The 27,080-nt window shown below is 34.3% G+C and overlaps 1 protein-coding gene across 2 annotated transcripts in view; it reads left to right on the top strand.

Moving 5' to 3' along the window:
• Positions 1 to 27,080, top strand: part of ADGRL4 (adhesion G protein-coupled receptor L4) — a 109,259-nt gene that overhangs the window by 41,299 nt on the left and 40,880 nt on the right. For both annotated transcript variants that reach the window (XM_063106098.1, XM_063106099.1), the window contains exon 3: positions 26,083 to 26,235. In XM_063106098.1, coding sequence (XP_062962168.1) covers positions 26,083 to 26,235 — 153 coding nt within the window. The remainder of the gene's footprint in view (positions 1 to 26,082; positions 26,236 to 27,080) is intronic.

Below are 27,080 nucleotides of genomic sequence, written 5' to 3'. Positions count from 1 at the left end.
CCTTTTACCGGTGCTATAACCAGAAACAAGAATGATGACTGCCTGATAATGACATAAAGAAACTCCCAATTCTAATTTCCTGCTAGAGAGAAAAGTGAATTTATTTATCCATATTTTTCTCTCTGTGACTGTAATAAGATTCAAAACACAATGTTCTCACCTACCCACAATAGTCTATTTGCTAGTTTTGTTAGTGTTTATTTATTTATTTATTTATTTTCTGACTGGTAAGGGGATCACAACCCTCAGCACGGTGTTGACTGCACCACGCTCAGCCAACAAGCGCACCTGCCATCCCTATATAGGATCCGAACCCGCGGCCTTGGAGCTACCAGCACCGCACTCTCCCGAGTGAGCCACAGGGCTGGTCCATTGTTAGTGTTTCTTAACCATATGAGATAGGTAACTGTGGTAGGCAGAAAAATGGCCCCCCAAAATGTCCATGCATCCTTGGGAACTAAATATATTACATGGCAAGAGGGAATTAACAATATAGATGTAATTAAGGTTGTTAATCATGTGACTTTGACATAGGGCAATTATTCTGGATTATCTGGGTGGGCCCAATGGAATCAGAAGTGTCCTAAACTGAGAAAGATGGAGGCAGAAGAGTCAGTGTCGGTGATGCAATAAGAGAAGTCACCCAGCCACTGCTGACTTTGAAGATGGAAGGAGGCCATGAGCCAAGGAATGCTGGCAGCCTGTAGAAGACAGAAAAGACAAGAAAGTAGATTCTTCCATAGAGCTCTTGAAAAGAACTCAGCCAGGCTGACACATTTTTAATCCAGAGAAACCCATTTCAGTCTCCAATCTCTAAAACTGTAAGATTATGCCTTTGTGTTGTTTACAGAAATCAAGTTTGTGTTAATTTATTAGAGCAACAATAGTATTAATACAGTAACCGAGGATGTTTTCATAGGTATAATGTTGTATAAAGTGGAAAGCATCACTGCATACATTTTCACTCTTTTTCTAACCTGATAGGATTTTGGAGTCATATTTTTAAAAGAGACACTAGAAAAGAATACTTAAAGCCAAGTGGTATGATTGGTTTGCCCATATATATCTGGAAAAGTAGAGAAAGATAGATCACAGTACTATTGTTCTAAAATTCACCTGTATCCATAGGCTCACATACAGAGGAGGTTGTAACTTTTCCCCCCATTTTTGTAGGTAATTATTAAATAATAATTTAATGAAATACTGCGATTCACAGCAACATGGATGAACTTAGAAAAAATGATATTTAGTGAAATAAGCCAGGAACAGAAAGAGAAATACCACATGTCCTCACTCATAAGTGAGAGCTAAAAAATAAACAAATGAATATATTTTTTAAAAAAAGAAAGAAAGAAAGATGCGGCAATTAAAAGGAGACAACAGAACTGAGGTTATCAGAGGTGGGAAAGGAGAACGAGAAGGGCGGGATAAGGGAGGAATTAGTAACAGGCACAAAAAATGATTACATTGTGTAATGTTGAATATAATAATTATCCTGTTATGAGCATCACATATTGCACAAAGATAGTGATATTCAACTCTGTACCCCACAGAAATGTACAATCAACTATGTTACAATAAATAATAATAATAAAATTAGAGTAGTTGCCCCAAGAGCAGAAATGAAGTAAAAGATTTTGCAGTAAAGATAAACTATAAAGTAATAAAAACATTTATGTGCATATTTTGGGGAAGTATAGGAGGCAGTATGACATGGGGAAGACAGCTGGGACTGTGCAGGCTTGTATGGGGTGCCAGAAGGACCAATAATTAAATAATGAAATCCAAGTAAGTCTCATGATTACCAAGGGGTTTTATCAGTTGCTCTAACCTTAATGTATTAAAAGTCTTCCTGGAATTGTTGAAAAGGGGAATTACAGAATATGAATGTATATGAGAAAAGCAATGTAAAACAAAGCATTAGCACCAATGGATGTATTAGCACTTTTTTCAAGTGGAGAGGGACAGCAAACACATCAATTTATCATAAAGATTTTAAATAGCAAATTTTGTTGAAAATAAATGTGTTTTGTGTGTTCAGGCTAACTATATATATTTTTGTTTGTTTAAATAGACTTCCTTTACATATTTCTACTAACATTCAACTATTTTCATATGTGACACATCTTATATTACTTAGGAGATGTTTATATGTGTCACATTTTATTCAAATTGTATTTTCAATATATTGTACTTGCTCATAAAGTATCCCTTACCTAAAACTCTAAGTGTAGTCATAAAAATATCTTTTAAATCCACATATACTTATGGGAAAAGTTTCAAAATAATATTTAGATGTTAAGGAGAACATTCACTAAGAACCTTTCAGTCCTTTAGAACTAATGGGAAGCTTTATGTATAGTTATATTTAATGCTTTACATATATATGAATGGAATTACGAAATATTTGCTCTGTCATATGGAAAAAATAAATTCATTTTCAAAATACACAAAATGGGACAGTATAAGTGGTTCTTAGCTTTAAAATATGAACCAAAATTAAGAACATATTTTTTAAAATGCTTTGAAACTAGCTCCTACAGAAAAAAAGACTAAATCAGGGAGGAAAACAAAGGAGTAAAATGGAGAAAATGATATTTGAGAGAAACTTCAAATGCTAACAACCCAAAGGTACCACCTGTCTGGTTTCCTCTAAAACTGCAACCGATTTCAAGCCAATGTTCATAGTGAGAGGCGGCACGTGGTGAGAGCAGGGTCCGTTGGCAATCTTATTCCTCAAACTTCCCACATTTTTGGTGCAGACCAGGATAGGCAGCAACAACAGATGGATTACCACCATGGTACAAAGAGCATTTGGTAGAATCATACACAGTTGTATGTTGGCCATGATATTATGCGAAAGGTCTTACAATTTGAGAAACTAATCAGAAAACAGCACCATTGTAGAATCAGAAAACAGGAAATTGCATAGAATTTGGGAAAGCATTGGCTATACGATTATATTCTTGAATCCAAATAGCCAAACACATCAAGGTGCTAGTGGCAAATGCATACAGTACTTAAATTATAAAGGGTTGTTATAGAAATGAACCTATTGCTTCTGATTTTTTTTTTTTTTATGTAGGTGCCTTATGTTTTGGATTTTATTCTGTTTAACATATATTTAATTTCCTTTTTTTCTAAATATATGCTAGAAAATTTATGAATCAATAAGATTTATGAGATCTACTAATTCCCATCTTAGAGTTACACAATAATGTATAAGTTTCTCTTTACTGCCTTAATAGAGATTCTCCCATAAGTATTAGACGTAAGCATTCATAATGACATAAAAATACAGTCAGACTTTTTCATCATGGTTATATGATATAAAAATAAATACATGTTTTGCATAAACAGTAGTAGGATTCCATAACATAAACAGTAAATTAAAAATAATTAACTTTCCCACATAGTTATTCAAAAGTTAGCATGCTTTATAATGCATCCTATTTGTATAGCACCTACAATGTGTCAGGTACTACCTGAGGATATTTAATGGTTTCTAATCCTTAAAGTAATCCTACAGTGGACATTATTAATTCTATTTTGCAGATGAGAAAATTAAATTTGAAAAAGTCACATAAGATTCAAACTTTGTTCTTTATGACTCTTCTATGTTTTTTCCCAATCTTATGGTAGCTCTTCTCAACCGAAATTACAAACAATAGCTCTGTTTCCTTGGTTTTCTGCTATCATTACTGTTAAAATGAAATAAACCTTACTTTTCTGTTGAAGAATAGTTCTTTTGGCACCAATTTGACTTGAAATAATATAAATTTTGCTTAATATTTTAATGTGTCAGCTCAGCAGTTGGATTTAAAAGCCAGCTGTCACATTTTCTAATGCTGTGTTCTCCAGTGAGTTACTTAATATCTCAATGCTTTTGGTATTTTCATCTATAAAATGGGGGGAATATCAAGGTTTTTTCAATATTTAAATGACAGTTAACTGTCTAGCACATAATAAGTGCTCAAGCAATGTTAGCTATTGCTTTTGTATTATAGAATTTGGGTGGAAGTGGATACAGGAGTAGAGTTTAATACCTGCAATCTCTTCTTCTTTCCAGTTATTGGTCTTTGGAATAAGTTATTTAAAAAGATTCTAGTTATATTTGTTCTTGGTAAATGGTTTTATTGTTTACTGCAGAATTGGTGAGTTGTGAAATAAGAAATTATTTTTATTTTTTCCTTAAATTAACACTTGATTGTTTGGGTAACACCTAGGAATACTGTAACAACTGATATGTTAGCATGCTGTTCTATGTTATTTATATTTATGTTAGCCTGCAAGGTTTGCAAGCTATAAACAAGTATAAGCATAAAGAGTTAGTACTCCAAATAGCATAGCTAAAATTGAATGATCAGCTAATTTTTACCTATATATTATTCCTATAACAAAGTATTATACAGGTTGTAATTTTTTTTTTATTTTGTCAATATACAATGAATTTGATTACTGTGGCCCATTACCAAATCCTCCCTCCCTCCTACCTCTCCCCTCTCCCTCCCAACAACCTCATATCTGTTCATTTGTCATATCAATGTCAAGGAATTGTAATTGTTGTGGCTTCTTCCCTCCCCACCCCAGGTTATTTGTGTATTTATTTATTTATTTATTTATTTTTAGCTCCCACAAATAAGTGAGAAAATGTGATATTTCTCTTTACATGCCTGACTTATTTCACTTAATAGAAGTCTCTCTAGGTCCATCCATGTTGTTACAAATAGCAGTACTTCATTATTTTTTATAGCAGAGTAGTATTCCATTGTCTAGATATACCACATTTTCCGTATCCACTCATCTGATGATGGACTTTTGGGCTGGTTCAAACTCTTGGCTATTGTAAAGAGTGCTGCAATGAACATTGGGGAACAGGTATACCTTCAACTTGATGATTTCTATTCCTCTGGGTATATTCCCAGCAGTGGAATAGCTGGGTCATATGGTAGATCTATCTGCAATTGTTTGAGGAACCTCCATATCATTTTCCATAGAGGCTGCACCATTTTGCAGTCCCCCCAACAATGTATGAGAGTTCCTTTGTCTTTGCAACCCTGCCAGCATTTATCATTCACAGTCTTTTGGATATTAGCCATCCTAACTGGGGTGAGATGGTATCTCAGTGTGGTTTGGATTTGCATTTCCTGAATGCTGAGTGATGTTGAGCATTTTTTCATGTGTCTGTTGGCCATTTGTATACCTTCCTTTAAGAAATGCCTATTTAGCTCTTTTGCCCATGTTTTAAATGGGTTACTTGTTTTTCTGTTGTAAAGTTGTTTCAGTTCCTTGTATATTCTGGATATTAATCCTTTGTCAGATGTATATTTTGCAAATATTTTCCCCCACTCTACTGGTTTTCTTTTGACTATGTTAATTGTTTCTTTTGCTGTGCAGAAGCTTTTTAGTTTGATATAATCCCATATATTTATTTTTCCTGTGGTTGCCCATGCACATGAAGTCTGTGCCCAGTTCTGCTTCCTGAAGTGTTTCTACTATGTTTTCTTTAAGAAGTTTTATTGTTTCAGGGTGTATATTTAATTCTTTAATCCATTTTGAGTTGATTTTAGTATATGGTGATAGGTATGGGTCTAGTTTCATTCTCCTGCCTATGGATATCCAGTTATCTCAGCACCATTTGCTGAAGAGGCAGTCTCTTCCCCAGTGTATAGGCTTGGTGCCTCTGTCAAAGATCAGATAGCCATAGGTGTGTGGGTTGATTTCTGGATTCTCTATCCTATTCCATTGAACAGTATGTCTGTTTTTATGCCAGTACCATGCTGTTTTGATTATTATAGCTTTGTAGTATAGCTTAAAGTCAGGTAGTGTTATGCCTCCAGCTTTCCTTTTTTTTTTTTTTTTTTTTTTTTGCTCAGAATTGCTTTGGTTATGTGTGGTCTTTTGTTATTCCATATAAATGTCTGGATATTTTTTTCCACTTCTGAGAAAAATGTCATTGGAATTTTGATGGGGATTGGATTGCACTGAATTTGTATATCACTTTGGGTTGTAAGGACATTTTCACAATGTTGGTTCTTCCAACCCAAGAGCGTGGGATATCTTTTCATCTTATTGTGTCCTCTTTAATTTCTCTCAGCTGTAGTTTGTTGTTCTCATTATAGAGATTTTCACATACTTGGTTAACTGAATTCCTAAGTATTTTATTTTTCCGTTGGCTATTGTAAAAGGGCAAGCTTTCTTGATTTCTCTTTCTGCATGTTCACTATTGGAGAATAGAAATGCTACTGATTTTTCTGTGTTGATTTTGTATCCTGCAACTGTGCTGAAATCATTTATCAACTCCAAGAGTTTTTTTGTAGAGGCTTTAGGCTGTTTGATATATTGAATCATGTCATGTACTAACAGGTACAGTTTGACTTCATCTTTTCCAATCTGGATACACTTTATTTCCTTCTCTTCTCTGATTGCTCTGGCTAGTACTTCCAACACTATGTTGAATAGAAGTGGTGAGAGTGGGCATCCTTGTCTAGTTCCTGTTCTTAAAGGAAAAGCTTTCAGCTTTTCCCCATTCAGGATGATATTGGCAGTGGATTTATCAAATATGGCTTTAATTATGTTGAGATACTTTCTGTCTATACCTAACTTGTAGAGTCTTTATCATGAACAAGTGTTGAATTTTATCAAATGCTTTTTCAGCATCTATAGAGATGATCATATGGTTCTTGTGCTTGATTTTATTGATATGGTATATCACACATTGATTTGCATATGTCTAACCAACCTTGCAGCCCTGGAATGAATCCCACTTGATCATGGTATATAATTTTGCATATGTGTTGCTGTATTCTGTTAGCCTGTATTTTATTAAGGATTTTTCCATCTATATTCATCAATGATATTGGCCTGTAGTTTTCTTTTTTAGTTACATCTTTACCTGGTTTTGGTATCAGGATGATGTTTGCTTCATAGAATGAGTTTGGGAGAATTGCTTCTGTTTCAATCTTTTGGAATAACATGTAGAGAATTGGTGTCAATTCCTCTTTGAATGTTTGGTAGAATTCTGCTGTGAATCCATCTGGTCCTGGGCTTTTCTTTGTTGGGAGCCTTCTGATAACAGCTTCAATCTCTTTTATTGTTATTGGTCTATTCAGATTTTCTGCATCTTCTTGGCTCAGTTTTGGTAGTTTGTGTGTGTCCAGAAATTTATCCATTTCCTCCAGATTTTCAAATTTACTGGCATATAGTTGTTTATAGTAGCCTCTAATGATTCCTTGTATTTCAGAGGTATCAGTTGTAATATCACCTTTTTCATTTATAATTTTTGTTATTTGGGTCTTCTCTCTTCTTTTTTTAGTTAGCCATGCTAATGGTTTGTCAATTTTATTTATCTTTTCAAAAAACCAACTTTTTGATTCACTGATCTTTTGTATTGTTTTGGGGGTTTCAATTTCATTAAGTTCTGCTCAGATTTTAAATGATTTCTTTCCATCTTCTAACTTTGGGTTTGGATTGCTCTTGCTTTTCTAGTTCTTTAAGGTGAAGTATTAGGTTGTTTACTTGCCATCTTTCCATTCTTCTGAAGTAAGCATTTAATGGGATAAATTTCCCCCTTAGTACTGCTTTTACAGTATCCTACAAGTTTTGGTATGATGTATCATTGTCTTCATTAGTTTCAAGAAACTTTTGATTTCCTGTTTGATTTCTTCTTAGACCCATATGTCATTAAGTAGAATGCTGTTTAATTTCCATGTGTTTGTATAGTTTCCAGAATTTGGCTTGTTATTGATTTCTAATTTTAATCCATTGTAGTCTGAAAAAATACATGTGATAATTCCGATTTTTTGAATTTGTTCAGACTTGATTTGTGACCTAACATGTGATCTATCCCAGAGAATGATCCATGTGCTGATGAGAAGAATGAATATTCTGAGGTTGTTGAATGGAATGTTCTGTAGATATCTGCCAAGTCCAATTCGTCTAGAGTGTTGTTTAGATCTTGTGTTTCTCTGCTGATTCTTTGCCTAGATGATCTGTCCAATATTGATAGTGAGTGTTCAGGTCCCCTGCTCTTATGGTATTAGTGTCTATTTCCATCTGTAGGTCTAATAGAGTTTGCTTTATAAATCTGGCTGCTCCAACATTGCCTGCATATATATTTATGATTATGTCTTCTTGATGGATCAATTATTTTATCATTATGTAGTGGCCCTCATTATCTCTTTTTATGGTTTTTAGTTTAAAGTCTATTTTATCAGATATAAGAATAGCTACACCAGCTCGTTTTTCATTTCTGTTTGCATGGTAAACCTTTTTCCATCCTTTCACTCTTAGTCTATGTAAGTCTTTATAGGTGAGGTGGGTCTTTTGAAGGCAGCATATAGTTGGGTCCTCCTTTTTAATCAGTCAGCTTGTCTGTGTCTTTTGATTGGGGGATTTAATCCTTTTACATTAAGAATTGTTATTGAAAAGTGTTGATTTACTCCTAGCATTTTATTGATTTTTGTTTGGATGTCTTAAGTGTCTTTTGTTCCTTTCCTTCTGATTTACTGTTTGTCTTCTGTATTTGTTGGTTCCTTGGGTTGTAGATAAACTTTTTTTTTCTCTTCATTGTTGGCATTTTTATTTTACTAGTGGGTTTTGATTTTTCTTGAGTTTTTATGGCAGTGGTAGTAATTTTTCAGGTACCAAACCCAGTACTCCCTTGAGAATTTCTTGTAAGGGTGGTCATGTGGTAGTGAACTCCCACAGTTTTCATTTGTCTGACAAATATACTATTTGCCCTTCATTTCAGAAGGATAGCCTTGTGGGGTAGAGTATTCTTGGCTGGCATTCTCTGTCTTTTAGTATTTTGAATATATCATCCCATTCCTTTCTAGCTTTTAGGGTTTGTGATGAAAAGTCTGATGTTAGGCTGATTGGGGCTCCCTTATAGGTGATTTGATGCTCCTCTCTTGCAGATTTTAAGATTCTCTCTTTGTCTTTGAGTTTTGCCGATTTGACTATAACATGTCTTGGAGAAGACCTTTTTGGGTTGAATACATATGGGGATCTTTGAGCTTCCTGAATCTGAAGATCTGTGTCTTTTCCTATACCTGGGAAGTTTTCTGCCACTATTTTGTTGGATATGTTTTCAATGCAATCTCCTTTTTCTCCCCTTCTGGAATAGCCATGACTTGGGTATTTGAGTGCTTAAGGTTGTCTGATATCTCTCTTAGATTTTCTTCAATGTTTTTAATTCTCTTTTCTCTCTTTTTTTTTTTTTTTTTTTTTTTTTTTTTTTTTTTTTTTTTGTCTGCCTGTGTTATTTCAAACAGCCCATCTTCAAGGTCAGAAGTTCTCTCTTCTGATTCTGCAAGCCTGCTGGTTAAACTCCCTGTTGTGTTTTTTATTTCATTAAATGAATTCTTTGGCTTGGCAAGCTCTGCTACATTCTTTTTCAGGGCATTGATTTCCTTGTACATTTCTTCTTTCAGGTTCTTTATACTTTTCCTCATTTCATCATGTTGTCTAGCTGAGTTTTCTTGTATCTCATTTAGTTTCCTTAGAATTAGCACCTGAAATTCCTTATCAGACATTTCAAGGGTTTCTCGTTCTATAGGATCTAGAGCTTGAGAGTTATTATACTGTGGTGGTGTACTTTCTTGATTTTTCATATTTCTGGTATCTTTCCTTTGATGTTCAGTCATTGTGGCAGGGGATTTCATGGTCCACTGGTTTGACACTATTGCCTGGCTAGGATGCTGCTCAGGTTGCCAGTTTTGCACGACTGCATCAGTGTCTGCTTGGTCACCCACTGGCACCTCGAGTGAGTTGTCACCTCAGGTTTTGGGCCTCTCCGGGGAGGTGCCTCTCTGACTGGTGTGCACTCGGCCGGCCTGGGGATGGAGTTGGGTGGTGGTGAGGCCTACCTGCTTGGTTGAACACTGGCACTGCTGGGCATGTGGTCTCTGCAGATCTCAGGCCTCTCCAGCAGGGCGCCTCTCTGGTCAGCACACACTTGGCCGGGCTGGGGATGGAGTCCAGTGGCTATGAGGCCTACCTGCTCGGTTGAATGCTAGCACCACAGGGTGTGTGGTGTCTGTGGATCTTGGGCCTCTCCAGTTGGGTGCCTCTCTGATTGGCATGCACTCCCAGGTTGTAGTTTTATTGAGTTATATTTGTGTGATTGCTTTTAAAGTTAAAAAAAAAAAAAAAAAGAATCTCCCAAAATATATATTTGCTATTTACTAGAATTCTGGAGTAACTAATCATAAGAATCAAGTGGATTTGTATATTATGAATTAGGGGAATTCCTATTTTTGAAGATTAAAATAATAGGAACATTTTAGCTTCACAGTTTTATTAATTCAAGTCCGTTTTTAACATATTTCACTTATTGCAGAAAACAGTTCTACAGAAATTTAGAAATGTGCTGTGTTTATATCATCAGTCTGTAGGTGAGAAAACAGGGACACAAAATAGAGCTATGTGACTTGCCCACCCCTGAAAAAAATACTAGTTGGAAATAAATTCAAAACTGGGGTTTATCTTCCCCCAATTTAAAGTCTTTATGCTTTTTATCACACCACTAAGCAGAGATAAGACATTTTTCCTCTTCCAAAATACCTGGTATGTTTCACTTAGTCAGAACCAAGAAGTTCCCATTTTCAATAAGCCTGCACAGGAAAATCATTAGGCATAACTAACTGCTATCACAACCATCTTTAAATGGGTGTTGGAAAGAAACAACTTTGATACTGTAACAGAAAACATTACAGAAGAAGAAAACAGTATTTTATTTGATGATTTTAACAATATCTCAACTAATAAATTGGCTGTCATCCTTGCCCAGTGTGAAGATAAGGGGGATGAGGACATGCAGATGCCCTTTTTGGCATGCCAATTTGCAATTACCCTATGACAGAACACAGTTTTACTATGATTGATGAAACAGTTTAGGAAGAGAGAACTTCAATGGAAGAATTTTATTAGGTTTTGAAATGACATTGCTAACAGTAGTGCTAGGAGAAAAATAAGTGTAAAAACATTTTAAGTAGATAGTAGGAACACAGCCTAATCCAGACTATCTAGGATGTCCTTGCTGTTTTCACTTACTTTTGCATCACATATGGGGATGTAAACAACTTAATTCTAGGTTACTGTGTGACCTTTTCCGCTTTGTACTTTGATCAGAAATAGTGTCTAAGATAAAAATGAGATACCTCTAAGACTTCAGTGGCTTGTCATAAAAGGCTGTTATTAAACATAAAAAAATGCAGTTACTGCATACTCTAAGCTAGAAAAGCACTAGAGTGATAAAGAAATGTACATTTTACAGTAATATCAGGATCACTCTGATCTTGAACATTGATTTTCAAGTTGGATAAAGTTTTTGAATCAATCCCCTTTTGCTCTTAAGTATTCATATCTCCAGTTATATAATCAGTTTTACCATCTCATATTGGGTCAGATCACTGGTGCAGAAAATAAGGCATCATATCTTTTTCTAGGTTCTGTACTATTATTTAAGTTGTCATCACACGGCTCATTGTCCCTAACCAGTGGCATAAGGTTGCAAAACTGATGGAGGAAAGCAATTTCTACCTGACCCTATAGGCAATTATTTTAAGACAGAAAGCTTGATACTTGATTATACCCAGTATTTTTTTCAATTTAAATAGTCATAAATTATTCACAACTTTTTTGAATGGAAAATTTTTTAAATCAATGGACTCTTCTAAGAATTGAAGAAATGTTCATATATTGATTTTATGCCCCATAAACAGTGCTTCTTTACATGCTTTAATCATGTCTTGAAGCCTTGATTTTATTACATGTAAATTTATTTTCATCTTATTTTACAAAGAAATCATGTAAAATTGTCAAATGACTGATGACTTGAGACCAGCCTCACATAAATGATAAGAGAATAATTTTATGAAATGTTTTAGATAAAAGCAGATTTGTCTTAAAATACAAACAAATGTCATATTTAATCTTGATAGTATGAAAATAAGGAACTCAAGATTCAGACTCATTTCCCACAGTCCCAAAGTATACCTCAAATATATAATTTCAAATAAATACTTCCATCTCAATAAGGAGACTTCAAAAGGGAGAGAAAGATGATCTTGATAGCACCTTGGGCGTGAAATTGCTCTTATCTAGACAAGGTCTCCTCAGCTCCTATCTTGGCTCAGAGGAGTTTGGTATTAGGTAGGAAAAGCAGACAGGTATACAAAGGAACAAAGTGGAGTTGGGGCAAGGAGAATGTAGATTTTGGACTGCCTACTGAGTGGCACAGGACTATAAAAATCATGTCCGTCTATATATATATATATATATATATATATATATATAGTTAGAAAACAAAGTACATAAATGACATTTTACATAATTTTTTTTAAATGTGTGAAAATTTTGAAAAATCAAAAGAAAAAGATGTCATTCTGACATTGTCAAGGTAAAGTTTCTGCTTAGATGGAGAAGACAGGGAAGTTAGGGGAATGAATAATGTCTTCGATGTATAAAACTGATGAGATGATGGTGTGGTTAGAAAGAATATGAGAGGGCCAAAGCGGTTGCTGTCTTGGTAGATGGAGGCAACAACTTAAAACTTTCCATATTTAATGTAGAGAAATGTTAGGAGAGGTAAGTGGAGATATCTAGTAGCTATTGAATTAAAATGCACATCAAGGGTAAAGAAAAATGTAGGCGTGTCACCAGTGGCAATAGTTGAACACAGAAGAGTGAATGTGATCTCCAAGAGAAAGAACAGAATACTGTAAATGGATGCGTATTAGGTGCATAACTGGTTGATTGAATTATAGCCTGAGATCCTGCCCATATTTCCATCTCAAGCCCTGTACCATGAAACAGGACTGTTTTTGATCAGAGGAGGGCTGCAGAGGCTTCATATACTCAGCTGGTCACATGATTGCAAAGTGCCATCCACCCAGAGAGGGCACTTTTTTTATTACTTAATGATGGTGCCATATAAGAACATCAGAGCTACATGTGGCCCCAATGTTGTGCCCCAGCGTTGTTCAGGGTTGTCATGAGGGTCATTGAAAAGCATGGCTGGCGTCTGGCATACAGCAGGTCATCATCAAATGGTATCTTAGAGTGTGCAACTTAAACTAAACAAAATCAAGTGACATGAGCTGATCTCTGCTTGTTTAAACTGTCATTCATGATCCATTAGGAGGTCATGCAGTCAACAAAATAGATCATGATCAGCATTTTAAAACATACTAAAATAGTATAGAATTGAAAATAACAACACACACAATACATGATGGAAGGATATTTTACATATATATATATATACATATACATATATATATATAAGTCATTTCAATTTAATTGTAAATATATCCATATGTGGGCATGTAAAATGCACTTCATACTGTATATCTGTCTTGGTTTGTTCTACTGTAAAAAAAAAAAAATACTATAAACTAGGTAGCTTGTAAACAACAGAAATTTATTTCTCACAGTCCGGAGGCTGGGAAGTCCAAGACCAGAGCCCTGACATATTCATTGTCTGGGGAGGACCCACTTTCTGGCACCTTCTTGCAAGCTGCTCATAAGGTGGAAGGGGTGAACAGGCTCTCTAGAGCTTCTCTTATAAGGGCACTAATCCCATTCACCTGCCAAAAACCCCACCTCCTAGTACCGTCACCTTGGGGGGTTTGGATTCTAACACACAAATCTGGTGGGGGGTGTGGAATACAAACATTTAATCTATTGCAAGGTTACTGTTAGAAAAAAACAACAAAAACAAAAAAATTGTGAACTATTACCCTAGAAAACACACAGTAAAGTTGAAGAACTAAAACAATATCTCAAATTTCCTAACTCCACATCTCAGTCACAATTGATACTACAATCTACGTGGTCTGCGATACAGGATAATTATGTTAGGTCACTCAATAAAGATGTCAGGGCCGTAATTATTGTTTTAAGAGCAAGAAATCATATTTTTTTGTCAGATTTATAGTATATTTCAAAGGCCTATGGTTGTTAGAATTCTAATGTATTATGTTTAATTATCTAATTTAAATGTTTATTATGGTATTTGTGTGATAATTTTAAATGCTAGATATTATTTATAACATATAATATATAAAATCATAAACCACCATGGATACTTAGACATCTGAATAGTTTCATAAAATTTAATAATTTTAGAAAAATTATGATGCAGATCCTTTTAAAAAAACCATTTTTCATTCAGTGAAATAGTTAATATGAGGATATGCCTCCAAATAAGCATCTTTCTTAAAAGACATGAGAGAGATTTCAACCAATCAGTAAGCAATTGGGGGTGGGATTCGCCTCTGTGTTTTTTCAGGAAGTTTCAATTATTAAACTGTAGATATTATCTAAAGTTATCCAGTATTCTACAAAGCATTATTTTGAATGGCTGTATATTCTTAGATTATTAAAAATATTTTTATTGGGCAGTTAGGCTCTTGCTTATTATTAACATTATATTACTTCTGTGAATATTCTTGTCTATAAGTTTTGCCAGATCTCTGAACCTTAGAATTAACACTTAAAGAGGGATTCCTGGAAAAAAGGATATGGCCATTTATAGGGCTCTTGATATAATGGTGTCTTTACTTCTGTTAGCAGGATATGAGAGTGCTCTGATTATACTGACTCTGGTTCAGTATTTTCTAACGTTATCATATTCTTTCATGAACAGCTATGAGAAATAAATTTAAATATTAAAGTAACAAAAAATGAGTTTAGACCAATAAAATCAAAGAAAATCCAAGCTGCATTTCATGACTTCTGTAAATTGCTTGCTATTACAAAAAAAAAAAAGAAAAAAAGTCATGGGAACAGGCTGTCCAACAATCCAAGCACTGTTGCACCACCTAGGAGGTAAATGTGACTATTATGAACAATTGTATGAGGGTACTTCAAAAAGTTTGTGGAGAAATAGAATTAAAGGATAATAGAATCTTTCCATGAGCTATTTGCAGTACCCTCGCAAAAGGTCAGGGTGTAGGCATGACTAGCCTAAGACGTTAGTTAAGGATGATACGCATGTGTCTTAGCTCTTTCTTCCAAATGACTCAGTTTGGTTTAAAACCCATTGTACCGGCACATGGTGGACGGACTGTGGGATTGTGTCATAACCAATTTGACCATACTTATTAATCACAAAATAACAAATCTATAGCTTCAAGAAACTGATTATAATTTTTAAATATGCCTTGCCAATTTTATAGCTGATAAGCGGCCTTGCATTTGCTACTTTGATTTGAAGGGTTTTATTTTTAGTAAGGATGAATATTTATTAGCTATTTCTATTTTTTTCAGTGAATCATATATGCATATCTACTTTCTGAATGATACAACATTTCGATTTTGATTTCTGCTTTCTTTCTTTTTTTTTTTTTTTTTTGTCCTATGCATTATTTAAAAGGGCTTTTAGTTTTTGGTGTTGTTTTCTCAAACATCAAGTAATTTTAATTTAAAAAATTTGTTAACTTTTTATGCTATTAATACGTAATTGAATTCAGTGTGGTCAGCAATACTATTACATATAATGCACTGTGAAAAATAATATGGGACAACCTATTTTAGCATGAAAGATTTGAAAAATAGGGAGAAGCTAAATTAAATAGAGAAATTTGCAAATGAGTGTTAGGCTCTTGCCTTACCAAAAATAAAAAAGTAACATAGCTATGAACATTAGACAAATACTATTTTGCACATAGTAATCAGTCAAACATCAAGATGAACTTGGCTGATAGAGGAATAAGCTGTGAATTTGTTGCCATTTCTTTCTCAGATAAAAACACAGTCAAATCTCTGTGAATGGATAATACAATGTGCAAGTCTAGGTGCAGTTGGCATAACCAATGCAGGCTTCAGGAAGGGATATCACTCAGACACAGGACATCTATCTGTCAGAATTTAAACTAACAGCTGGGAAAGTTATATAAATTTTTAGTGCTGTACAATGCAACAAAGTGGAAAGAAGTAAAATCTTAGTTTAGGTTAAAAGAAACTGGTCTGAGTAAATTAGTATATTTTGAATATGAAAAAGGTTACATTTCAAATCAGAGAAGAAATGAATGATTATTCAATAAATGACGAAACAACTTGTTCATTTTAAGAGAAACAGATCTGTACCTCACATTGTACACTGAAGTGAATTGCCTATGATTTAAAGATTTTATGGTAGAAAATAAAGGTAATTTAAAAAATACTAGTAAACATTTTTATAATTTCAGGGGTGGGAATATTTTATACACATGATACAAAATCAAAAACAGGAAAACAATGTGAGATGTGACTGCAAAATGATCTCTGGAGCTTAGAAAGTAAATAAGGAAGCAAACTATGCCACAAATAAAGTTTAAAATAATTTTAAATTTGATGACATCTATATTACTCATGAGAGGCAATAGTTGATAATTTTTAAAAAGCTCTTACAAATTAACAAGAAACTTAATAATGCCTAAGCAAAAGATATAAACAGCCAGTTAGCAAAACATAAATAAAAGGCAGATAAATATATGAAAAGGTACACGTCCTCACTGATATTTAAATAAATGGTCTAAACATAATTATAAAACCAAGACCTCATATTTTTTCTGTCAAATTGGCATTGAATGCAAAGCGATTGGAAAATAGAAACATTTCACACATCATTAAATCCCTATAAGTTTCCAAAGGAGTAGTTTGGCCATGTAAATTAGCATTTCATCATTTAGAATAATAGTTATGTTGTTTTTGTTAAATATCCCTTATTACATTAAACAGATTTTTATCCTGTCTGTTGAATTTTATTACAGTTATCGTTTCTGGATATCCATGAATGGGTTGGTTCTAGGACCCCCCACAGATACCAAAATCCTTGGGTGCTTGAGTCCTTGATACAAAAAGGTGTAGTTGCGTATAACCTCTGCACATCCTCCCTCCATATACTTTAAATCCTCTCTAGATTGCTTATAATACCTAATACAATGTAAAGGCTATGTAAGTAATTGGTTTACTGTATTTTTAAATTTGTATTATTTTTTATTGCTGCATTGTTATTTTTTATTTCATTGTTTTCCCAAATACATTTGATTGCGTTTGGTTGAATCCATGGATGTGAAACCTGTGGACGTGAAGGGCTGTATTAGTCCATTTTTGTTGCTAATAACAAAATACCTGAAACTGGATGATTTATAAAGGAAAACAAAATTTACTGCTTACAGTTTCTGAGGCTGGGAAGTCCAAAGTCCATCTGGTGGTGGTGACAGTGACCCAAGGTCTCACATTGCAAGATGGTGGAAGCAGAGAGAGCAGAAAGAGCCACGAGATTCTCCTCTCTCTTCTTTTAAAGCCCTCAGAACCACACTCCTGACCACCATTTATAATCCATTCACTACTGCACGGTCCTACAATCCAATCACCTCCTCAAGGCTCCACCTTTCAATTACCATAATAGTACTGCCCAGCCTCTTAATAGTCATGGTGGGTGCTGTTTCTAATACATAAAACTTCAGTGAGTTTTGGGGGACATGATTCAATCCACTACAAGAGCCAACTGTAATTATATTTTTGATACCTGTTGATATAATGGTATATTTTTTAGTAAATTGGATATAACAGAGTCAGAAAGAGGAAAATTAAAACAGTTGTCTATAATTGCACCTTCATCTAGTTCCCTTTGAATTTCACATAAATGATTTCTCTATAGCTTTTAGGCTCTATGTTATTTTAGGTTCCATATTTATAGCTACTATAATTTTTTTCATAAGCTGAACTTTTTTGTGATATCCCTCTTGATCTCATTTAATGACTTTAACCTTAAATTCTACTCTGATAGTACATGCGTCACCCCTATTTTCTTTGTCCGTTGATTTATTTTTAAAGTTGTTTTTATTTAAACTCTAAGTGTTCTTATTTATATAGCTGAATTTTATTTGCAATGTAATCTTACAAGCTGTCCTATAATGGGGAAAATATATTATATATTTAGTATAGCTGTTGATATATTTAATATTTTTATTCTACCAAAATTATCTCATGTTAGCTATTTTATTTTTTCTTAATTATAGTTTCATTTTTCCTCTTAAGGTTGACTTTGTCAGATTACTTTTTATTATTTTGTCCTGTTTTTTCTGAATATTCAATTGCTAATTTCCAGTCTATTTCTCATTCGTGATACCTATACCCTAATCCACATTTATGTTATTTTCTAAAATTAGAGAACAACTCTGCCTTTCCCCAGTGAGCTTTTCTTCCTCACTGTGCTCCACCCTCACCCTGACCAAAGGAATATGAACCCTATAAAACGCTACGATTTAATAGTTTTGAGACTATTTATTAGTTTCTCCTTTCAGTATATATTTAACTAGAATCTTAACACTTACATTACATGTTCATAATCCCACAGTCATCATCCATTTGCATTTATATATTGCAGAGTTTATTGTCCACCATTCTTAGCTCTTCATCTAATCTTCCCCTATATGGAGGTCTGTCATCTGAATTCATTATTATCTGTTTAGAACACTATCTTGAATATTTCCTTTATGCAGAGTGCATGGGTGATCTATTCTGAATCCTTGCATTTCTACATGTGTCTTTCACCCTGATGAGTGAAAGATTTCTTTAGCTGGCTAGAGAATTACAGGGACACAGTTGTTTTATCTCAGTGACTTATACATGCTATTTCACTGTCTTTCAATGATGTTAATGTGAATCTGATACCATTCCAAGTAATTTTCCTTTGTGAACTAGCAACTTTTTTTGCAACTGAGAGCTTGTAAGATCATTCTATCAATGACTTGATTTTCCCCATTGAATACGTATTACTTCAATGATTAGAAACAAAAGTCAATAAAACTAGCTTTCTCAAAAGCATTATTTAAGTCACAGAGAGATTTTAAGAGTATTACTCATCTTTACTCCTGCAGTTGATAGATACAATGAAACAAAAAAAAAAAATTCAGAATCGTTGATTCATAGTTTGAAATAAATGTGTCAGGATTTTGTCCTAGTCTCTCCCATGAGCAAGAAAAGCAGTTTCCAGTGTGCAGAAAAATAAGATTGCTTCTTTTCCTTGCATTTGATTCCTCTATTTATACTTAGTTCTGCTTGTTTTTTCTAACATGTGTGTATTAATAGTTCTGACAAAGAGAGGACCAAAAAATGATAGTAGCATAAAACAGGAACATTTTTCTAAATGTTACATTTACCTCAGAAAATAACTAAATGCAAAAACAGCAGCAAAGAACATTCTATACATGTATTGTTTGGATTTTTCCTGGCTTGCACATCCTTTTCAAAATCTAATCCATAGTCAAAGGCTGCATTTTTCCTTTCAAAAAATCTTGAAATGATACTTGCTGTTTCAAACAGCTTAAAAAACATATTTCCACAAAAGAAATTTTTAAAAAAATGATAAATACTTATTCTTATGTACTTCTACTTTGTTCACCTTGAAAAAATTGTAACATTTTTAACTTGATATATCTGACTTTTCCTTTAATAAATTGGAGTTATTTAAATCCGTAGTCAAGGAAGAATAAGTTTATGCTTGTGCTTTATAGTCAACAATGGAAAAGTGGGATGTGTATCTTCAGTATTGGATTTATGTTTTTATCTTTCCTGTTAATTAACAATTCTCTATACGTGAGTATATATGTGCAGAGAGATAGCTTATGTGTGCCATGCTCTCGTTCTGGCCTGAACTTAGAGATTTAGGTGCAAAAAATAATTTCCAGAGTGGGAGAAAGATGTAATTCTGCATCTTCCCTCTGGTACCTTTTCTTGTTTATACAGAGGATGGCAATGACATGCATTCCAGTGAGGAAACAATAACTCTGTTACTTCTCTGGACTGACTGCAGCCATTTCTAGCTTCACTGTAGTTTTTTTCCTTTCCCTCTGCTGAATTTTTCTTCCCCCATATCTTCTTACCTATGTTTACCTTGGTATTCATGAGAAAAATACAAAGTCCATAGGAAGTCCATAGCTGAGAAGGCTAAAAATGATGATTTTTCTACAGAATACTAGGTATAAGAAGAGAATTTTCAGTGCTATTAAAAACAAACGAGCAGGCTGCATCCGGGAGAAACGGGGCAGGAGGGGAGCTCTCTGTGTCGTTCCACCTTTGACACAGAGGGCCTGTTTCACAAGGAATCACATAACTGTTATAGTCTGTTCAGTGTTCAAATTTACAGAGCAATACTGGCAATCATGTCCAGAGGGAAAATGCGTACAAGAGTGGTGCTGCTGCTGAAGTTCCATGGCTTTCAAGTTGTTATAATCAATTGGAGCCCAGTCAATAATCTCTCAAGTGCTAAGAAAACAGAGGGGAATATTTTTTCTTTCTTTTTTTTTTTTTTAATTATTTCTCTTCATCTGTGGTCAATAGATTGAAAAATGGAATATGAACTAAAATATTGTTCAGATTCTGGAATACCATTGTCTTACAAAACCAGTAAAATTGTGTTATATTATACACAGAAAGTAATATAATCATATGATTTGTTGCCTAAAATGTGCCATTATGAGAGCACTCAAAATCACTCTTGAATTTGGAGAATTACATGCCCACTATTTGTGTCTTCTTTAGAAGCACACTCTATGGTAAAGTACACTTCACTCTACAATGCAAAAAAAAAATGACTTGGTCTTTGGAACCAGGCAGTTTTAAGTACAAAAACTGTTTCCACCAGATTCTCTCTCTACACTACTTTAATCCGTCTGAGCTTTAGTTCCCTCATAAGTGGAGATAATATCAATCATTGTGTTATTGCAATGATTAAGTAAAATAAAATGTGCCATTTAGCTGAGTGCCTGAAAAAAACGTTTCCTCTCTTCTTTCAGATTAGTATGTGTAAATTATTATTTGTTTATATGAGCCCAAGACCGCTAAATGAGTACCTAACCACCAACCACAGGAACAAGCTACCCAAAAATATATTGAGAGAGGATATTTCAGACATATACATCTGATTATAATTTTAGACCCCTGTGTGATTTTCTGGCGAGCTAGGCTGAACCGTGTGGAACTCCAAGGTTTCCTCTGGTCAATGCTGACCAAAAATAGGTGAAGGGGCTTCCTTGGTCCTTTTACTCTAACCTTGCATCCTAGCCTCAGTCCTCTGGACTTTATCAGTTAGTGAGTGAGAAGAGGCAAATTCGAGGAAAAACATACAAAGAATAGAAACAAAAGGAGGGAGGGGAGACAAAACAAGAGTGCAATAATGTCCACAGCCATGTTCATTTAAACTGAGATAGAAACGGGAGTGAGAAGGTGAGGATGAGGATCTGTCTGCAGAGAAATGCAAACAGCAGGCTTGCCCCTTTCACTGGAGCCTAGTAAACACCATGTTCTTGAACCTGACCCATGCTCCTCAAGAGAAGAAGGGAGTCTTGAGCTCTCCCTTCTGATTAGACCATCTGTGGCCACATGGTTGACTATCCTGCTGTTTATATTCCTGTCTGAGTTTCTTCAGTCAATCAAAGCACCTCAATTTCTTCATGCGCAAAAGTGAGCTCACTACCTTAACCTGGATGCAAGCTGCTCCTCTGCTTCTTCCTGTCCTGGTAAGTGGATCAGTTTATCCACCAAATCCCTCCAAGTCAGTACCTGGGAGTTGTCTTTGCCTCACCTCCCTCCCCAGCCAACTCAAATATCTAATTAATCTCTAAGCCCTCCTGATATTTTCAACATTATTTTATTGTGAAAAAATTTCAAATACACACAAATAAAAATAATAATACAAAAATCTACATGTAGCCATCACCGAGATGACACAATTTTCAATGCATGGCCAATCTAGTTTAATCCTACCTACTTCCCTTCCTCTTCCTCAGATCACTTACTTTTAACACCTGAATATTCTGAAATATAGCCTACCTCTTTCTTCTTGACTCTTCTTTGGTGAGTTCCTCAAGTCTTATACATGGATCTCAAGTGTTCTACCTGGATTTTAGCCAGTTTTCTTTGCATTTCACAAACTGTTTTGAAACTCAAATCCAAGCTGATTTCTCCACTACATAAAATCTGTCATGGTCATCCTTTACCCACTGAATATACTTTCAAATTCTTGGCAAACTTTTCTGTTTTGGTCATGCCTCCCTGCACTGATCTTTCTTTGCCTTACAGCCTCTACCCACATACTTAGTTTCAACAATATAATTATCCTCTAAATTATGCTGCTTCTGCAGGTCTCTGGGCATTTGGGTCAACTCTTTCCTTTGCTTGAATGGATTGTTGGGGCCCCTTTCGTTTGTCTAAATTCTTGAGTGCCTGGCTCAAGCATTACTTTCTCTTCTAAGCCTTCCCTGTGAATAATCTTCACCCTTGTATTCTGCAAACAACCTGAGGAAACCATTACCCTCTCTGAGTTAACACTATACTATTAAGTGACTCTTTTATCTATTACACACGCTACAGTCTTATAATTTAGATCTTGGCACATCTGCTCCAGTAGCCACGGATCCCTTTCTTAGAGGCTGTGTGCATGCCTTTGGTCTCACAATGCTTGATGCAGCATGTTAGCGATGAGCCGGGAAGAATTTTTGCTGAGACAATGCCAAATATTTCTCCATATTAGTATTTCTCCTTTTTAATAACATTTTAAAATGTGTTTTCAATGAAACTCTATTATAGTGAATTTTTCAAGGGACATCTTAATCTATTTATTTTATCATCCACAAAAAGGATTAAATATGGAGTTACAGACAGTGGGTAATATAACTGATAAATTGATTTGAACACCAGAAATAAGAGCACAAAAGAAGCAGGCTTTTATTGTCCTATGTTATACCCATCCAAAGAAATTTCTCCTTGAAGATTAATTATAATGAAGCTGAACACCAGAAAGTTTCAGGCAATTTAAATAATTCATATTTATATATTACTTCACAAAGGTAATTTTTTGCCTGTCTCCACTATCTTGAGGGAAGAGAGGAGGTTACTTTCAGATAAGGGTTGGACCATTAGGGAATTTGTCCACATTACATATCCAGTTTAGAAGATTTGGAGGTAGATAAGGAAACATTTTTATTTCTAAATTCTTGGTGAGGAAGCTAAGAGGTCACAGTCTCAAAAGCTTACAGTAGGAAGAGACACAAAAATCAATGTCAACTTTTGTTTTTTTTCTGCCTTTTAATATGTTATCCAAGACTAATAAAAATATGTCGAAGTCAAATAACATGTTGGTGTGTTAATTTATTTTTAGAAACACAATCAGTTTGGTGATATAACACAGTTCATTTTATTTGGACTCTGACCATCACCTCAGACCTAGTGAGCCCTTTTTCTCTGTATTTTTGCATATCATCTTTGCAGATATATCCCACAAGGGATACGATCCTCATTCTTCTCTATATTACCAATAACTGATATGAGAGCACAATTTCTTTTAAAGTTTAATATAAACTTCTCCCAGTATGCTGTGAAGGGACTCAAATTTAGAGATAAAAATGAAAACTTTTATTTTAATAAAAACTCAATTATATGCTTCTCTGTTAACTTACCTTTAGAATGTGATCTCTGACAGCAGGGCACAGATCCTGACTTTTTGATTAATTTCCACTTATTTCCCAGTATAGACAGATTCACATTTGGGAACTAGGAACTCTATGAATATTTGAGTCACTGAATGATTGAATCAAACCCAATGTGGGTGAAATATTTTTCTTTAACTTGAAATTTAAAGAATTTAGGCACTTAATTTAGGTGCCTGTGTTCAATTTCTGAGCCACTCTCAGTTAATTTTCATGAACTAGTTTAATTTCTATTGTATGCATACATAGACATATATGTATGCTTTCTGAGCATATGGCTATATATGTTTATATAGCCATATAAAGTTGAATAATATATTCATATTCATTTATACAGAATAAATTAAATACATACATATCAATAAAATATTAACTCTTCCGCATTTCTATAAAAGCATTCACAATTTATCTTACTTTATTGTCATATTTTTAGCAACTTTCCTCAATTTCTCCAACCTCCATTGGCCATATAATGCCTGGCCAAATGCTAAATCTGAATAAAGTGTTTTAAATATGATTTTCAAATTTTTTAAATTTAAAATCCCTTAGGTTAGGTGTGTACTTCCCAGAGTCACAAGATACATCACCTTTTGTTGTCTAACACCTGGTGGAGTCAAACTTCAGCTACCTGCCTGGCTTATAAAAACTTTGGGGAGCTCAACCTATGTTCTTACGTCTCAAAGTCACTGGCCTTTAGGGGAAGCTCAAAACTCGTCCCTTTTGCTCTCTCCTACTGACCCAAGAATAACTTGAATTTTCAAGGGAACTAAGGATTCCAACTCAACCTCCCGAGAAGGTGCCTTTTGTAAGGTAAAAAGGGGCCTGATGCCACAACAGCAAAGAAGTCTTAGGTGTGAGGCCTGGGCTACCTCTGCTCCATTATTCTTATCAATTAAAAAGGATAATACCTACCTCCTAGAGCTTATGTAAGCATTAAAGGAATTAATACGTATAAAGCATTTGGAAAATCCTCCAAATCTTACTTATCACTATATATATGCAATAGCCTGTAAGTGAATTAAATGTTATACAACTCACCCTTTAAAAAGAAATTAAACTTGGTTTGATTAAAATGAAGAGTAAAAATTCAAGGCATTTTTCAAACTTGCCTTGTTTTTACAATGATTCCCTTATGATTTCTCTCTGTGCCCCCCAGTGAGGCTTCCTCTACCTTCAGAAATCTCTCCATCACCCTTATGCCATCACTTTTGTCCAACACTTTGTCTTCCTTTAGCTTTCTTCCTTCTCTCTTTCTCTCCATCTAACTGTTATGTACCTATCCTATATTGCCCAGTTTGGGTCTATCAGTTTTCTGGGGCTGTCGTAAAAACTTATGACCAACTTGGTGACTTAACACAACAGAAATTTATTTTCTCACAGTTCTGGAGACTAAAAGTCTACAATCAAAGTGTCAGTGGGGCTATGCTCCTTCCAAATAGTCTAGGAAAGAATCCTTCCTTGCCCCTTTCTATCTTCTAGTGGTTGCCAGCTACCTTTGGCATATTCCTTGGCTTGCAGCTACATCACTCAGTCCCTGCCTCTGTCCTCACACAGCCTTCTCCTCTGTCACTATATATAAATTTCTCTCATTTCTCTCCAATGACACCAGTCATTGGATTACGGCCCACCCTAATTCAGTATGATCTCATTTTAACTTGGTTACATCTGCAAAGGTCCCATTTCTAAATAACATCAGATTCACAGATAGTTATCATAACCATCTTTAAATGGGCAATTGAAAGAAACAACTTTAAAACCATAACCGAAAACATTACAGTAGCAGAAAACAGTATTTTATGTGATGAGTTTAACATATCTTTTTGAGAGGCACAATTGAACCCACAACAGGGTCTCGTGTCACTGGAAAATATTCTTCTCCAGCCCTTTGTGATGACCTCTGAGAAGCACTTATTTTCCAGTTCATTTATTTGACAGATAATATGATTCTGTCTTCTGATTTTTAAAAAAGGCTTTTGAATTTTTATTTCTTCAGGTAAATTGTAAGAATATAAGGGTAAGGACCATGATATAATTCCTTGTGTGTGTGTGTGTGTGTGTGTGTGTGTGTGTACTGTGTACTGTGCTGTAGAACAACATAATGTATATAGTTGTGAGCAAATGCACTAATGAGTAAATGAAGGATTGCAGACCTAGAATTGCAAAATTTTTCTAGGGAACAAATGATGAAAATAAATAGTACATGATAAGAGCATGCCAGTTTTTAATTTTTGATCTTTAAATTATGGAATGCTTTTGACTGATTGTGAAGAGCACTATAATTCACAAGTGAGCATATATTTATTGACATTATTATAATTAAATTACATATAAAAAATTGAAAAATATTCCAGTATAGATTCAATATTTATATACAGTGCTTTTGAGGTAAGAGATCAAGTCTTCCTTTTCAACTACAAAGAAGGTTTCACAAAATAAACGAGAACAAGAAAAGTGTGGAATGTGGATTCTTCAAGTTTTCTGAGAAATAAACGCATTGCCATAAACTATTTAACAGCCAAAATTCCCAAATACTGATGGAAAATAGAAGAAATTCATGTGAATTATATACAAATAACATTTTAAATTGATATGTCCACAGATGATAATGAGTGTGGAAATTTAACCCAGTCCTGTGGTGAAAATGCTAACTGCACAAATACAGAGGGAAGTTATTACTGTATGTGTGCACCTGGTTTCAGATCCAGCAGCAACCAAGATAAGTTTATCACTAATGATGGAACCATATGCATAGGTAAGTCCAATCATCTAAGTTAAAATTTGTACCTATATCTTACTTCTTTTACCTCAGAGATTAATATCTGTATCGAATTCTACCAATCCCTGATTGTACCCTAGTTTTTAAATACTTTCAGAAACTTTATTAATTCCTTTATTTCTCCAATGTTGCATAAGTTACTATGGAGTATTAAGAATATAGCAAATATTTTTTGAGAAAATCAAACAGTTAACAAAAAAAAAAATTTTCATGGAGCCATGAGATCTAATGCAGGAATTAGATGAGATGAGATGAGATGGTGGCAAACAGTATAATCAATACGTACACTTTAAAATAATGTATTAACTCAAGAAAATCATCATTTGTATAACAAGGTATTTATGCTTTTATAAATACACACTCTGCAAAGGATGCTGCATTTTTTCAGACACTTATTACTTAGAAAAGAATTGTTTTAGTGGTTTCACTTCTGCCTGGATGCAAGTTAATTATACTTCATATCCACATTAAGTTTTTCTGAACACTACAGTCCTAATTAGAAAATCATCTCAGGTTTGCTAAAATGTCCTCTGTAGGAATAATAACTTTAATTCAATACCTAGGTGATTATTCACTTATTCTGAATCTGAAGAGAGTATCTGGAAGATTTTTTTAAAATAGCCTTCTATTGTAATTTGGCCATGGATGTGATTTATGAAATTCTATAGAATTTGGATTACAGTCTGAGAAAAAAAGGTAATTTGGAAACTTCAACAGGTGAACAATTTTCAGAAGCAAATTCTCTGGAGCTAAAGACATTAACTTTTAAAATAAATTTTAAATCATCTCAATCATAGTTTCTAAAAAAAATCCAATTTGCC

Source organism: Cynocephalus volans, chromosome 8 (genome assembly GCF_027409185.1).
Source record: "Cynocephalus volans isolate mCynVol1 chromosome 8, mCynVol1.pri, whole genome shotgun sequence".
Taxonomy (NCBI): domain Eukaryota; kingdom Metazoa; phylum Chordata; class Mammalia; order Dermoptera; family Cynocephalidae; genus Cynocephalus; species Cynocephalus volans.
Note: the sequence above shows the minus strand (reverse complement) of the source record. Positions and strands in the feature narration are given on the sequence as shown.